Source organism: Rhinopithecus roxellana, chromosome 14 (genome assembly GCF_007565055.1).
Source record: "Rhinopithecus roxellana isolate Shanxi Qingling chromosome 14, ASM756505v1, whole genome shotgun sequence".
NCBI lineage: Eukaryota > Metazoa > Chordata > Mammalia > Primates > Cercopithecidae > Rhinopithecus > Rhinopithecus roxellana.
Window position 1 is genome coordinate 11961219 of NC_044562.1, and position 17316 is coordinate 11978534.

A 17316-nucleotide genomic window follows, 5' to 3' on the forward strand; every position below is an offset into this window, starting at 1 on the left:
AAGGCAGGGCATGGTGGCTTTGCCTGTTAATCCCAGCACTTTGGGAGGCCAAGGTGGGTAAATCGCTTGAGCCCAGGAGTTTTTTAGTCCAGCCTGGGCAACACGGTGAAATCCCGTCTCTACAAAAACAACAGAAACTAGCTGGGTGTTGTGGCACGCACCTGTAGTCCCAGCTACTTGGGGAGTGAAGTGGGAGGACCGCTTGGGCCCAGGTAGCAGAGGTTGCAGTGACCATGCTACTACACTCCAAGCCTGGGCAACAAGTGAGACCCTGTTTCAAAACCCAAAAAACAAAAAACAAAAACTAACAAAGTATAGGGGGCTTCATTTAGAGGAAAAAAAGAGAAAATACCGGACTCAGTGAACTGGTAACAATTGTCACCATCAATGGTCTGCAAATTCATAGATTCTACCTTACTCAATTGAGAAAACTGTAGTCATTAGGGACTGTTAGCATGAAATCTAACAAACTGATATATTACTGTATGCTTACTTTTTGCCACTGTGGCTAACCAGTGGATGTTGAGTATTGTTAAACTGAGAGAGCAGGTTTGGGGTTTGCGGGCTGCAAAGGATACCTCTGGCCTGACTTGATTACCTGAATCCTGATCTTGTTTTTCCATAAAACTTTGAGAACAATACACTTATTTTCATACATATGAAATTATGTATGCTATAATTTGCAACATTGTTAACTAAATGGTACCTTAAAAAATGTGAACGTGACATTAATAACTAGCATTAATATTTGGCAGTTTATTCGGAGTAAAGACTTTGGAAGGGAATCTGTTGGGTGATATCCATGCCCCCTTGCCCCACAGGAACCCTAAATAATACCTAATTTTGGTTATTTTCCTGGGGACAGAGTGGCAGGAAGGGAATTACTTCCCTGTTTTTTGTTTTGTTTTAACGTAAATATGAATACTGGAGAAATGATGTTGTCAAACAGGCTATAAAGCATCTACAGCCTATTAACAGAACTATAAACATTCAATAACTTAAAAAAATTAAAGCACATTGGGGAAAAAAATATGAGGTGCATACATGCCAAGTGCTAGCCGACACAGATGAAAACAAATGTTAACATGGGTGTGAAACTAGAACATATGAAGAAGCCAAGTCATGCAGTTAGCACTTGTTCACCTGACTGCCCAACAGATTCAGCAGTGGAGAGAGCACTAGTGGACCTGGAATGACGTCGAGAGGCTGCAGGTAAAAGGAATGGCAACACCCACAGGATTAACACAGAAGTACCAGAGACAGAAAACGCCACAGTCCAAAGGAAACGCAGGGACTGCTACCAACAAGGCCATGTTTTCTCATGAGAAGAAATGGTGCTGGATATGAATGGACAGCAAGTGCCAGTCCCCAAACTCCACAGTGGCCAGCTGGCTCTCGCACAGCTATTAAACACACAGGCACAACAAAGGCACTCTTAAAGGTGCTCCAAACTATGCATCAACCAACTCGGACTCCAGGGTTATATTCACGCCATGAAGCCTCTATCAGCCAGTATGGAAATATGCAACATGAAGAACAGCAGGAGTCACAGAGCACCGTCTACATCCCAGAGTGGAACGGCAGTAAGACGGATTGTTAACTCAGCTCACGAGATGTTTTATCAGTACGTGATGCATATGCAACCATGCACCAAAAACAAGCATAGAAGTTCATAATGTTACTTCAACGGAAATAAAATGAAATCACAGGAAGGGCATTCAACAGTTGGAATTCCATTTTCCCCAGTCAAAATGTTTGTTGTTCTGTTGCATGAATATCCTAATTATTATTATTACTATTATTTTCAGACAAGGTCTCACTCTGTTGCCCAGGTTGATGTGCAGTGGCGCAATCATGGCTCAGGATCAAGCAGATCCGCCTGCCTCAGCCTCCCAAGTAGCAGGGACTAGAGGGATGTGACAGCACACCCGGCTTTTTTTTTTTTTTTTTTTTTTGTAGAGACGAGGTCTCCCTATGTTGCCCAGCTGGTCTCGAACTCCTGGGCTCAAGCAATCTGCCCACCTCAGCCTTCCAAAGTGCTGGGATTACAGGCGTGAGCCACCACACCCAACCATATCCTAATTATTAGTACTTGTGTAATTGTTGGAATTTGGTTGTATTAAGTTTAATGATTTTCCCTGGAGAAGCAGTTACAGTACACCGGTCACGAGTACCAGCTCAGTAATGCAGCTGTAAACCCTGGTTGGATCACAACGAGCCATAGGACTGACCTTGGGCAAAGTACTAAATCTATCTGTGTCTCAGTATCTTATCTGTAAAATGGTGCTAATAATGGTTAATGGTACCTACCTCTTGGGAGTTACTGAGAGGATTAAAAGAAGCTATAAAGCACTTAAACAATGGTTAGTAGCATTGGTGGTGGTGGCGGTGGTGGCAGTAACAGTTAAGAGCAACCTCCAATTTACGATCTGACATTATAGTACCATTTTATTAACAAATATTCTTAATGAGCATATTACTTCATCAACCTGAGGAAATACATGCTAAATTCTGTCCTCATGTGGAGAGAAAATAACTTTTAGAAATAATTATGAAATAAAGACTTGGTTCAAAACATTAACTCATTGACTACAGTTCCATGCAACATACGGCTTTTCCTTAACCTCAGGAAAAAACAAAAGATAATATGCTTCCATTCATTACTCTGAAAAATTCACAGTGATTATACTACAGAAAATTTATAGGTTTAACAAAATAATACTGAGCAGTGCTACATTTTATCCATACTACTATTCTGTACATGTTAACGCTCTCACATTCAGTCATAAAATACCAATACCTCAAATTCTTTAATATAATTTTTAAGGTCCACGTTACTTTATAAAATGTGCTTCCCTATGGCACATGTGGTATTAAATAACAAAGATTACCTGGCAATTTTTACCAGTTTGCAAAAAAAGGAAAATATCCCTTTCTCAAGATTCACAAAAATTAAAACTAAATTGGCAAAGAATATTATAAAGTTAACACTTTCCCTAAAAAAGGAAGTTGGCAAAATATCTTGTGTTAAGACTGAAGCAAACTATACATTTTTGTACAAGCACATCACTATCTTGATAGTTCAGACTGAAATAGTTTTTAAGCAGTACCTGATATGCAGGTTCCTTACCAAGTGGTCCTTTGGTTCAGTTTCAACAGAATATTCTAAAAAAATCTGTCATGCCATGAGTCCTCTGTCACATTCACAAGTTAACACCCAACACTGGAATCCAAGGCAGACCCACTTATGTGAAAGCCTAATTTACAGCAGCCCCAGAGCCCTTATTTCCCTTAATCAAAAATTCTCACCATAACCATATACATTTGTACCATCAAAATGGTCCAAAACAATAAAAATGCAAACTTAAAAATATATATTCACTAGAATATAAGTACTTTTACTCTTTTTTCATTGTTGTTAAAGAGTTGGCTATATAAGTGGATTCAAAGAAGCACTGACACACGATCTCACTAATTTCCAAAAGGGGTGGGAAGAGATTATTAAAATTAATGAGCTAAAGAAGGAACCTTCAGAGGATGTGTAGTAAGCTCCCCTGAGGACAACAACCTTCTGGGATGTATCTTTGAGTTCCCAGGTCCTAACCCCAAGCCTGGAAATAAATGATTCAGAAACATCTTCTAATCACCCTCCCATCAAGAAGCCCCAGAACAAGCATTTAATATATTTTCAAGGAACAGATGAAAAACACTGAATTATCCAAACTACTTCCAAATGAGGCAGGCTTGAAGTCAAATCTGAATTCAAACCCTGGCTCCACCATTTAGCTGCGTGATCCTTAGAAAGTGGCTTATTCTCCCTAAGACTCTGATGATGATGATGATACCTGTCCCAGAGGATGAAAAGGGACCACACAGCATTATGCTTGCTGACTGCTCCAACTGGTGTGCGTACACATGAGCAATGCTGTTGTTCTTGCTGGACATAAGTTTTAGGGTTAGGTTTAACCTAAGGAGGGGAAAGGCATGATACAAAAATTTAGCTCGAAGAACTTAACTACTGCCCTGACCACAACAGAAGACATGTGCTGATGCTAGAGTTTGTGAGGACCCACACCTTCTGCCTTGGTAGTGGCAATTACACATTTCAACATTCTGGGTTGTCACCAAGACAGCTAAGCAGATCCACTTAATCAAACAATGCACAAAACAGACAAGATTCACTCAACCACTCAGAGTTCAATTGGGATCTCAAGAATTCAGCATACCTCGCCTGCTCCACGTGCCAGATACCAAAGGATGCTTCCACGGACAGTATCAAAAATAACAGTACATATTTGAAAGGAAAACACTGAATTGCTTCTAAGAGACAAAATAACGAATAAAGGACTGAATTGTTCACTCATAAATAGGTTGTTCAGAAGGTCAAATAGTGAGCAAGGATGCAAAGATATACAGCCTTAATTTAAAAGGAAAAACCACCAGTTCATTCAGAAAAAAAAAAAAAAAATCATCATTGCCACCTCTGATTATTGAGAATTCTGCTGTAATGCTTCAGACTGCTGTGGAACAGGTGACATGCAATAGGTAAGCTGCCCCACTCAGGGACCCATGCTAACAAGGTGGAACATCTCACAACAGGTATTGCCTCGCTAAATCACGGGGACCGTCTAGCAGGGCTTTGGCATGTGGTTACCTGTTCTTTTTCAGAATCTCATTAAGGACAATGGGTCATAAAGAAATGTTATCTAGATTTTGATTATCGATACTGATTAGGGAAAAAAGATCAGAAGAAGTGAATAACATTTTTAGAACGAGCTAGGTAGAGTAGAGGCAAATATTAAGACCTTACGCTTTTAACATCCCTCTTTTGTAGTTACATGTATAGTTTTCAAAAGACCAGTTATATAAATACATACTTAAAATTAACAGACTGCTGGAGTCCAAAGATCCATATAATTTCAGGTCTAGGTCTAATTATTACAAAATGATTTCTACGTTTATGCTTATCAAGAGGAAAATGGACATCTGTACAGCACTTAACATGGCAAGCAGCCAAAAATAATTATTGAAGAATACAAAATATTCCTTTTCACAAAAGTATGTGCTGACAGATGTCTTTTGGGGATCAACAGTTTATACTAACTAAAAAGGGTTTATTATGTGTCCATTTTAGAGAAGGCAGGACTATTAACACTAAAAAGAAAACCCATTTACTTTTCTCAACATTATTGCAATTGTACTTTTGTTCCTTCTTTGAATTAAATTACATACAGACTGATCTGTGGTAGAATTAAAGATAAATTGTAAAAAGTCAATGACTCGGAATAAACTTTGGATTAACTTTATTTTTAAGCAGCAACTAACTTCGGCTGAGTTTTGCCTTAGGTTAGAAATTACAACACAGATGGGCTTGCCTGAGAGCAAGTGGTCATCAATGATAATAGTACAGAGTGAAGTGGTGTTTTTTTCCTCTAATATATAAAAATTCGAAGTTGCCAAAATTCAAGCATGCAGAGGGGGACAACGGGGTAACTAAGGAAGAGGAAAGAAAGAAGAAAGGATCACAAGGACAGTGGAGGAGGAAAAGCAGGTCATTCCACCTAGCAGTGTCTTGGACAAGCAGGGTAAGGAACTCTTTGCTCCTCAGCCAGCGCCTACGTGTACTCACCAAGTGGAGGAAAGCCCCGAGCAGGGCTTGTATCTCGGCTGCTCTCACGGCTGGTATCGCGGCTGCACCCCTGACTCATGCTGGGTCGAGGGATACGGCTGCTCCGTGCTAGCGTGCAGCATGAAGGGTTTCAGAGAAGGTGAACAAGTTTAATGAAGACAGAAAAACTCACAAAATGTCAGTCACATTTGGTTAATGTAATTACAACATTGTTCACGCTGGGGAGTTCTGATGACTGAGCCACCTATCCATGCTGAGGTCTCACTGACTGACATGCCAACAGGGGAGGGTTTGGGTAAAATGTGATTATGCTCAATGCCTCAGAAAGCTGTGAATTTCAGTATGAAGGTGAAATTACACCTAAATGTAAGAAGTGAAAAGAAATCTTTCCGAACAACAAACTGGCATCAGAAAATACAAGATCAAAGGCCTTTTAGAAACGATCAGTTGTTATGAGTTTAGCAAACTTCTCAACAAGAGGACAAAAAACCAAAGCTGTATTCATATGCACTTGTTTCTTAGAAAGGTAATTTAATTTGGATTAACAAACAGAATAACCATGTCGGTCACTGAAGTCCATGAACTTACCTAATGAAAAGGAAGAGGGCTCACTGCTCCCAGGCTGGCCATCTTCACCAAGAGAAGCCATAAGGGTTGACATAACCAGACAGCCCACCCACTCCAAGTAAGTGTGCAGATGCTTCACACATATCCAATTCTCGAAACCAGCAGGTAGAAAAAGTGGGGACTGTTATCCTTTCCTTTACCGATCCCAACATTTTATCCTGGCTTTTTCTATGAGAATCCAAAAAGATCTGCCTGTGCTCTACCAAGCACCGCCACTGACCCAGTCTTCCACACTGCGTCTACAGCAAGCAGACCAATACTCTCAGTACTTGGGGGAAAGATCCCTCCACTGACCTGAGAACAGCAAATAACTTCCTGATTATCTACGGATACAGTGAATCATTCTCATGTTATAAAACACCGAGACTACAAGACAGAACTGCATGGATACCCCAGGGTCTCATAAAAACTGGGCTGTGACGCTCAGAAAATACCCTTGTTTCTCCATCTGAGAAAATGGAGATACATTACTGGCAAAATACTCCAAAACCACCTTAGATATTGAATACATGTACGTGGACTGCCTAATGTAATAGCTGATGGGGACAATATATGCTTCCATCTTGAGAGGATGGACTGGAAAAAATGTAAAGAGATTTTAAAAAATACTTGCATCACTGATACAAAAACAAGTATGTTTCTATACTGCAACAAACATTGTCTAATATTTAAGAGCAAAGATTTGTTATACAGCCAAAGTATAACAAGAATGTCTTATAAACCAGAATCATAACACTCCGTGATTAAAAAAAAAGAATATGAAAGGGAAAACCAAAGCCAACTTTCTATTGTGCTCAGCTGCTCAGTGCTAGAGTGGAACTAGACTCCGAAGGCATTTAAGTGAAATCCAAATGCTTAGTACTGGTCGGGGAAAAAAAAGAAGTCAAGCACAGGAACATAATCTCAACAATCTAGACATAAAGGGCTTTATTTGGGGGTTCACCAGAAATTCTTAAGCTCTCCTTAATTTTGCCAGAGTGATGTGAAAGCACTGAATTTTTACTCAAAGTAGTAGTGACTATTTAATCAGCAATTCTTGATGACATTCTAAACAGCTCCTAAATGATGACAAAAGGAGATGCCAAATTAAATGCTTAAAAAACTAGGGAGCATGTACTGGCTCTACCAATATGGAAAACTTTCCTAGAATGTACACAGCAATACCACTCATCCTTAGAAAACCAGTGCCAAATCTGAGCCAAAAAATGACCATTCCAGTTCCACGCCATCTCACTGGCCCAGCCACTTGGCCTCTTTGGGTCTCAAGCCTCCCATTAGGAAAACGAGGAAAAAGAACACGTCTCCTCATTTTAAATGAGAAGGGTACTGTGAGATAATGTGCATACATAAGTATTTCCAAGTCTCTTGCTGAAAAGCACACGTGAAAATTTTGTCGTATTCCACTGCCCACTCCAACACAAATAATAAAAAAGCTATAAAAAGTCTTGACAGTTGTTTAAGCAAGTTCGTGCTTAGTTAAGCATTTTCTTAATAGTTCTTGCCTGATTATTTCTGAATTTTTCCCAGCCCATCTCCTTCCTTAAATTCATATACATGCTAGAACAACAGGGAAAAAATGCTCTCTTTTTGGTCTGAGTCTGTTTTGTGAAGACAATAAAAAGCATCGACAGCAGTAAACAGATATGCTCTGAAATAACCATATGCATAAATTTCTTAACAAGGTTTACCCCCTACCCCCCGTATTTCACCCAGAGACAGTTCATTCACCCATTTGAGCTGATTTTCTCCTTTAACATATGGGTAGTAGCAATATAAAGAAAAATAACTCTGTCTGTTTATGATTTTGTGAAAATATGGCCATAGTTACCCTAAACTTCAAGAGCTCTGGCATCATTTACTCTTCAAAGTAAATCTAGTGGTGACATCAATGGTTCAAATGTTAAATAATTTAAAACACAAGAGAAATACAAACTCACTTATACTACTACTTTGAAAGACTAAAATAAAAGAAGGATTTAAAATAAGTATATTTATTTATTTCATTTCTTTCTTTCTTTTTTTGAGATAGAGTCTCACTCTGCCACCTGAGCTAGACTGCAATGGCATGATCTTGACTCACTGCAACCTCCGCCCCCGGGTTCAAGTGGTTCTCTTGTCTCAGCCTACCGAGTAGCTGAGATTACAGGTGCACGCCACCACGCCCAGCTAATTTTTTGTAGTTTAGTAGAGACGGGGTTTCACCATGTTGCCCAGGCTGGTCTCAAACTCCTGAACTCAGGCAATCCACCCGCCTCAGTCTCCCAAAGTGTTAGGATTACAGGCGTGAGACACTGCGCCCTGCCTATTTTTTATTTTTGAGCCTGGCCTATATTTTATTTTTGAGACAGTCTCCTTCTGTTGACCAGGCTGGAATTTGGTGGCACAATCTTGGCTCACTGCAATCTCCGCCATCCAGGTTTAAGTGATTCTCCTGTCTCAGCTTCCTAAGTAGCTGGGATTACAGGCACGTACCACCACACCCAGCTAATTTTTCTATTTTTAGTAGAGATGGGGTTTTGCCATGGTGGTCAGATTGGTCTCAACTCCTGACCTCAAGGGATTCACCCATCTCAGCCTCCCAAAGTGCTGGAATTACAGGCGTGAGTCACTGCACTTGGCCTAAAATATGTATATAAATGATTTTTTACAAACGAATTAATTAGGTGATCAAAACTAAAAGAAAAAAAAACCACCAAAATAATTTGTCTCTTTAAGTGCCAAACTAAATGGTCTATGTGAAAATATGTTACAGAGGAGAAGGCATAAGAGGGAGAGACAAGGAAAACATACCTGCACTGTGAACTTCCTAAAAAAGCAATATTCCTAGGTACTTCTGGGGTCTTCTGCTTACACGAAATGCTGGGAAGCCGTAAGATCCATAAGATACCCATTTGATTGGTTTACATTTCTTGATAGACACTCTACCCTACTTCAGTGTTTTAATGGTAATGTTGACTTTTACATCTTAAGGAAGGGTCCAACCAGGACTCATGAAAGCAGAATACCAGAGAATTAATAAAAACCACCAGAAGTTAAAGACATGAAATGTCTCTCTGCTCTAGACATTTTCATGTCTTGGTCTTAGACAGTAGTCTCATTTCACAGTTGAAATGAACTATTATTAATGTTTAATTATTTCAAAGTATTTTAACCAGAAAACTTTAAGAACATTTTAAATACACATCCACAGAATGAGAGCTGCAAAAATATCAAATGTGTTTTCATAGCCTTTCCATAGATGAGTGGGAGAAGAGAACAAGGGCAAACTTCCAAAATATAATCACTATAGATACTGGTGATTTATGTGACTTTATTGTATCTATAAAGTATTATCTTTAGGACATACAGAAATAAAACAACTTAAAAATATATTTTCCTACTCGGACAGCTTATGAGGGAACAAATCACTAAGAAAAAAGAGTAGCAGGGATATATTTTGCTTCTTGAATATTCAACAGGAATTACAGGCTGTTTTGCTTAAGAAAATTTAAATGCCAAAGAAGATCCTTGGCATTAGTTTTAAAACAAATGAAAAAAGAAAATTTTGTTAAGAAGTATCATTTCAAAAAAAAAGAGGCATAGTTGAACCATACACAATTTGTAGATAACTACAATTAATTCTCAGTGCAAATTCCAAACCTAGTTTAGCTATCATTAAAACTGTTGAATTTGTTGGTTTGGGAATTATAGAAAATATTCCTAAAAGATGTTCCTCCTCTTTTTTTCAACAATTATATTGAAAATTGCTATACAATGAGTCAAACGTTAAGAAACATAGGCACATATCCAGTATATACTAAATGATAATAGTAATATATAATCTATTACTGAATAATGCTATTATGTCTGCCACCCTATTAAATGGAATTTCTAAGCAATACCACAGGAAAAAAATGAAAATACATTTTATTCATATATATTTCTTTATATGCATATATTCTCACAATGTGTGGAAATTTAAAGAAAATATCTTCCTTAATATAAACTGTATGGATGACCTCAAAGCTCCACACATAACTGATCCCTATAATTAGCATCAAGGAAGTAACTTTCTTCAAATAAAGTTTCAAATAACTCTTTGGAAGGGAACAGGCTTCTCTTAAGTTCCTACTGATGCTCCATAATACCTGTTTTAAAAACGTATAAAATACTGTCTTTTCAACTACACACAACTCAAACGTCTTAGTTAAAACCATGGAACACATTAGAATTATGTTAGATAAATGAAGTTGGGTTATTTCCCAGTTTTCAGAAGAAGATTAAATTGGCATCTTCAATAATATAAAAAGAAAAAAAAATCTCAAAACAGAAAAGAATCTTTAAATGTATAAAACTAACATGGGTTGCAGACAGACATCCTATAAACTTAAACAATTAACTATGGAAAAAGACAGCTAAAACGTAACACCTAGATTTAAAATTTTCCAAACACAAATATGTTACAGCATCAGACATAAAATTCAGATATTCCAGCTGTGCCCTTTTCTACTGTTGTATCCACATCGACACCCAAATAACTTGTCAGCTAAGAGACCACACTACGCAATGCCAGTAAAAAGCTGGCATCAGAGAATTACTAAAACCATGAAATACTTTCTACTTGCTTTGGAAATAGGATTTCAAATCACACCTTATCCATTCTTAAATATCTTCTCCTGCCTTCTCGTAGCTAAGGTGGCCTTCAAAGACTTCTATGAGCTGGACTCTACCAGTCTCTGTCCCCAACTCCCACCCACTCTGACTTCAGGTACAGTAGCCGAATGAATGACATATGGCTGCCTCTTGCCTGACTGCTTCTGCAGATGCTTCTCTCTCCTCTGGAAACCTTTTCCTCATCTCCTCACCTGGGCCAATCCCATCTTGTACTTCATAGAAACGGAACCTACATTGGGCAGCCACCCCTAGCAGGAAATCTGGGTTGGCCAAGGGTCTAAGACACTCCTTTTTTAGGTCATAGTTTTGATTATGGGGAGCACCCCGTCATAGTATTTGTCTTATTGTCTTACATTTCCACCTCTCCCCAACAGATATCAAGCTTTTTGAAGTCAGAATCTAAATCTATGTCATGTATCTTCTAATTCTCAGGTCTAACAAAGTGCGTGGTACATCACAGTAAACACTGTTGATGAGATAAATGAATAAACGAGAAAGATAAGCCAACACAATGTAAGAATACAGTAGTCTGACTTCATATTAATACATTTTACCCTTAGGAAGTAAAGAAGTCATAGAGTATTAATTTAGATTTTTTGTATTATATCACCAAGACTTCTAAATTTTATATTAAAAAAGGTAGTGTATGAATTAGATTTTAATGGAGTAAAAGGTATTTAAGCTACTGAGAGTAATTTACATGATTCTACACACTATTACAAAGAAGCTAAGTAACACAAAAATAAATATTATATATTGGTTTTAATCAATTCCTAGCTTTCATGCTTAAACAAATCTGTGTCAAAAGTAACTACACATATTTTCTAACCATAAATTTCACCAATTAGATTAGAGAAGATCAGAATTAAAATAAATGTGGACCCTAAATGTTGTTTTTGAAAAATTCATATAGGTTAATGTCTACTTAGTACTAATCAGTAAAAGGAAAATGAAAAGCAACACTGCTTCTAGTTGTGGGGGAAACACCTTATTTCCCCAATTCCAATGCTTTGTACAATGACTGCAAAATACAAAAGCCTATAATGACATAATTCCTTCCCATCAATTTGAATGGTTAAGTCCCACATATTTCTCTAACTGAAACCTCAATATGCCAAAATCTGTATAAAGCACACCCAGGCAAAGTGACATCCTCAGTTCAAAAAACAGATCTATATTTCCTACATTGGACATAGTCATTAGCTTATAATCAAAACTATGACCAAGCTGGGAATGGTATTCCAAGATCTTTGAGAATCCTTACCTAATCCTATTCGGTTTGGACTTGTTTCCCGGCTACATCCCTGGCTCCTGGGAATCTTGCTTCGCTTTTCTGAGGATGGTGTCACAGGTGGGCCTCGTGAGGAGCCCCCAGCAAGTCCACCATAACCACTTCCCAACAATTTTCCTGGGGAACTTGACCGGCTGCCAGCTAAAAGTGAAGCAAAATGACAGTAAATAATACATGTAAATGTAGGAATGAACTATAATACTTTCAAAAGCCAAGTTTTACACATTAATTTGGCTAAAATACAGAATTTTATATAAAAATAAATTTTTATTTGGTGGTAATTTTTTAAAATGTAGGAACATAAAAGACAACTGAATATCATAAAAGAATATACTTAGAAGAATTACTGGTAGAATAGCCTCCTTATTCCACAGTAAATATCTACAAATACCACAAAGGTGTTTATTCTTGTTCTGGTTTTTTTATTCTGTAAGAGCTGATTATGTTAAAAATCTTAGGTGTCACTGCTAGAAGAGCAGAAGTAGAACTATAACAATTTTCTTAAGCATTAGCTACAGAAAATAGATCCAAGAAAATTCTATTAATCTGACAAATGATATAAAAGAGAGTAGGGGGATAAAATAACCAGAAACCTGGTAAATAAAAATCACAAAATAAGACAGAAGTTCAAACATACTAGTTAATCATAACAAATGTGGCAGGACTAATTCATCTATTTAAAAGAGATTAAAACAAGCCTGGGCTGGTGGCTCATGTCTGTAGTCCCAGCACTTTGGGAGGCCAAGGTAGGAGGATCACTTGAGCCCAGGAGTTTGAGACCAGTGTGGGCAACAATAGGGAGACCCCATTTTGGCAACAATTTTTAAAAATTTGCCAGGCATGGTGGCACATGCCTCTAGTCCCAGCTACTCAGGAGACTGAAGTGGGAGGATCACTTGAGCCCAGGAGGTCAAGGCTGAAGTGAGCCATGAGCACACCACTGCACTTCAGACCAGGCAACAGAGCAAGACCCTATCTCTTTTAAAGAAAAAAAGAAAAAGAAAAGAAAACGCAAAGTAAAATAAAATGAAATTTGGCTGTCTGGTATTTTTAAGAGTCAATACACCACAAACAAAAACAAATAGAATAAAACACTGCATTTAAAAAAGACAAAGAAGGATATTTAATATTTATGAAAGAATAATTGTCCATGAAGATACAATAATCACGAACCTTTATGCTGCAAACAACACAGCTTTGAAATATAAAACTAAAAAATGATAAAAGTACAGGGAGAAATGGAAAAAGCCACACTTACCGAAAGACCTCATGGAAAGACTAATACTACTGAAAAACTATATACCTCACAGAAATTGACAGAGCAGTCAAAATTGTGTGTGTGCGTACATGTATGTATAAAAACACACACTTCCCACATGCACATATATATCCCAACAAATAGAACACACATTCTTTTTACCTTTCCACACATGAATATTAAAAACAAAAATCGTGTATTAAGCCTCAAAGTAAATCTTAAAAAAAAAGTCTACAAAAGTAGAAATAATATGGACCACAATCTCTGAGAAGTATGCAATAAAACTGGAAATTGAAAACAAATAATATGGCTGATAATTTTTATTAATAGATAAGTAGCTAGATACATATATTACTATTTCTTGTGGGACATAATTCTCTCTCAGAAAAAACAACAAAATTTTACGCATCACACCAATACACTCAAATGGCAATCATCTGCATTGATAGATGACCTCCCTAAGTAGAGAAGGCAATACAATTCTAAAATATAAAGGATACATTTATTATGTACTAGAATAGAATGACCCAGAGGAAGAAAGCATTTGAAGCAACACTTACCTGTAAATTTATATGTGTTTATTTTAAATATGTATTATTTAAAAATAAGTATTATATAAATCGAAACCACCACTCAAATGAAACACTTAGGTGAATACTCACAAAAATTAATAGTTTATAATGATTTAACTACAAATTGAAGTGAAAACTCATTATAAAAACCAATGAAGAATTTGTCTCAGGACCTATTAATTTTACCCATAAAATTTGAGCATACTAATAAACTACTAAACTATGTATAAAGGGGAAAGAAATCCATTTCAAACTCTAGAATTTGAACACAAAGAAAAATGCAGAGAGATTAACTAAGCTTACAATAAAGAGAGAAATTAATATTGTGCAAGGAACATGGGGTCGGGGAGAATACCAACAATAACAAAAGAAAGGCAAGAAGAGAAATGGCTTACCGCCAGCAGGGTTAGCAGATCTGGATCCTTGATTGTGAGAGCAGACCAAGGACAGGCAAAAAGGGGATTAAAAGACAGTAACACAATACAGAAAGTCAGCATGCAACACAACACAAAGGTCTTTGTTCACAAATACCTTAGCAAAACAGCTATATTTCCTAGGATTTGTTCCTCCTATTTTTGTACTTATGCTTATCTTTGTCATTCTACATTAGCATTTATTTCAGATCTGTTCATAAAACACTTTTAAACCTACAATGTGCGAGGCTCATATCTGCTTTCTAGCTTTAAGCAACCTGAGGGAAGTGATTGTAACATACTCATCTGTGTATCACTACCACCTTCAAAAGTGCTTACCACATAGTAAGTGCTCAATAAACATCAACTAACTGAAACTGCTGTTAACTAGTTTCACCTATCCTGACTTCCCCTAAACCTCAAATATTTAAAATATGCCAATTATTAAGGGCTCTAAATCTAATATTAATGAAGCCTACTTAGTATTAAATCAGGACTATGAATACTAGTATATCTACATTTGTGATATATATGCTTATATTTACCACTTATTAAAATAATTGTTTAAACTTTTAATTTACATGCATAAGCTGAAGTATAGGCTTGATCACTGGCTAGTGTGGTCACTCTTCCTGAGTATAATTTGGTGAGTGAAGTAAAACTAAGGAGTTTTAAAAGGGGAGCCCCAAGGCTAGGTACAGTATTTTTATAAGACTGAAAAATTAAAGCTGTATTATCACCCTAACCACTATTAGAAAAGGAAGTGTAATCTTCACCACCTGCCAAGGTAACCTACACATTCCTAAAACCTACAATATAAGAGAGAAAACTACAGCACTGACCTAGCTGGGGCAGGGAACCCCAAAGACCCCAATGCTGATAAACAGCATTAGAATGGAACATGTAAAATACTGTTCAACCCTCAGCCTCCACAGAGGGAAGTAACACTGCATAGTTACACGCATAGACATTTTTTATTTGGCTTAATTTCATTATATCGACCTAGATTCTGAGATTTGAACACTTTTTGTCAACAATTCCTTTGCAGTAAAATTTGACCCATATGTATGAATCAGATAACCTTTTGTGTCTCCAGGCATCACTAGGGTTCAACAGAATAACCAGAGCCAAGAAGTTGTTCCCAAGATAGACACTTCTGGACTACACTTGCACCCTGGATCTGAATGAAAACCCAGTTTAAGTTCTACAGTAAGGAGAGCATTCTTGGTCTTAATGGATTCAAGCTATCTTCAACTGCATCCCTCATCATGTAAATCCATTCCTAGCCTTATTTCCTAAACCTGCTGAAGTAGACAGGGATCAAGGATGCTCAACTTCAGCTAGGATGGGAGTCTGCTGATCTGAAGCGATTATGACTATAAAGCTTGTGTCCATTTACTGTCTATCACATGCTAAGCTTCTAATGCTCATTAAATCCTCATGAAAACCCCATGAGGGTGGGAATTGTTATCACTCAATTTACAGACAATGAAACAATGGCTCACAAAGGTTAAAAGACTCACCCAACATCACACTGGAACCAGGATGCAAACCCAGTTTTGTCTGACACTGAAGCCCATGCTTGTAGTGTATCACACTACACAACATAACCTAGGCCAGAGGAAGGTTCTGTAGCCTCACCAAAGGCAGCACTATAAGTGATCTTCTGCTTTCTTTGCAGAAATTATATAACGTGAGGACTGCAGTTATCAAAGGGAAAGAATTTAAATTCAGAAGGTGTTAAGCAAGGCCATTCTCTATACTAAGAGAGCTCTTAAAGTTTGGTGCAGACTGAGCACTCTCTACAACAGACAGACAGTTCCTTGGGTCACAAAGGAGGCAGACAAATGTCAGCTAGTGAGGGCTATGCTGTGGGACCATATGCAGCTCCTGGGGACAGGAAGACTTCCTTCCCACGCTCACCTTGCCCAGGAGCACTCTGCTACCCAGCTCTACTCGAAATGCACAGAGGGGAAGCGGACCCCTTAAAGTTTATGTGTGGCTGGAAAGTGAGACATCAAGGCAGGATCTGAAGAGTGGCCAGAATAAATTCATTCCAGCTGTGGCTGCTTTCATGGCTAAGGCTAACAAAGCAACTGACTGCACATATACAGAGACGCAATCATGGAAGCAGCTAGGCAAAGCAAGAGCCCACATGGCAGGAAGAGAGGTGTGGACTGCAAATGTTAGAGCACAGAATTAAAGGGGGAGAGCTTTTAATGGATTTACTTATTTACCACTGGAAAGAACACAGCATTAATAGTTTTCTGCCCAGGTACTGTTCTAAAATTACATCAGAAGGATTCCTTATCGATGCAAAAATGAGTCACAGAACAGGTTAAGTTACAATTTGACAGGCTTCAAAGGAGGGAGAAAAACTACATTTTAATGTTTAATGCTTAACAATACAAAAATGTAAATCACCTGGACAGGAGACAAATGTATGCCTGGAATGTTTCATTTTTTAAGCTTACCCAACAAACAGTAAGAATACTCACAGTATCTTAGAGCCGCAAAAAATGTGTTTTTCCCTCTGAAGTCAATATAAAGATTGTAAAATGTTCAACCGCAGAATGAGCTGTTGAATAAAACTGAGGTAAGCAAGAGCAGAAAATATGTTTCTTACGCTGGGACTGTGAAACCACTTTAGCGCGACTGCGGCCCCGGTTATCAGGTGTAGAGGCGACGTTGGTGGCACTCCCAGAGCTTTGCCGTCTTGTGCGGATCCGACCTGGAGGACATAGCAAAAAGAGTGTTTCACAACATTTCCAGTAAGTGCCACCTACTCAAGGAAAGAACCCACACCCCAGAAGAGAGGCACTGACCAGCCAACTACAGGGGAGCAACAGCGTGTGTGAGCAGATCCTCCACAC

General features: G+C 37.9%; 1 protein-coding gene across 15 annotated transcripts in view; it reads right to left on the minus strand.

The window, feature by feature from the left end:
* CLASP1 (cytoplasmic linker associated protein 1) overlaps positions 1-17316 on the minus strand; it is a 310377-nt gene that overhangs the window by 74846 nt on the left and 218215 nt on the right. For all 15 annotated transcript variants that reach the window (XM_030916265.1, XM_010367499.2, XM_030916256.1 and 12 more), the window contains 2 exons: positions 17070-17174; positions 12174-12341 (listed from right to left, as the gene is read on the minus strand). In XM_030916265.1, coding sequence (XP_030772125.1) covers positions 12174-12341; positions 17070-17174 — 273 coding nt within the window. The remainder of the gene's footprint in view (positions 1-12173; positions 12342-17069; positions 17175-17316) is intronic.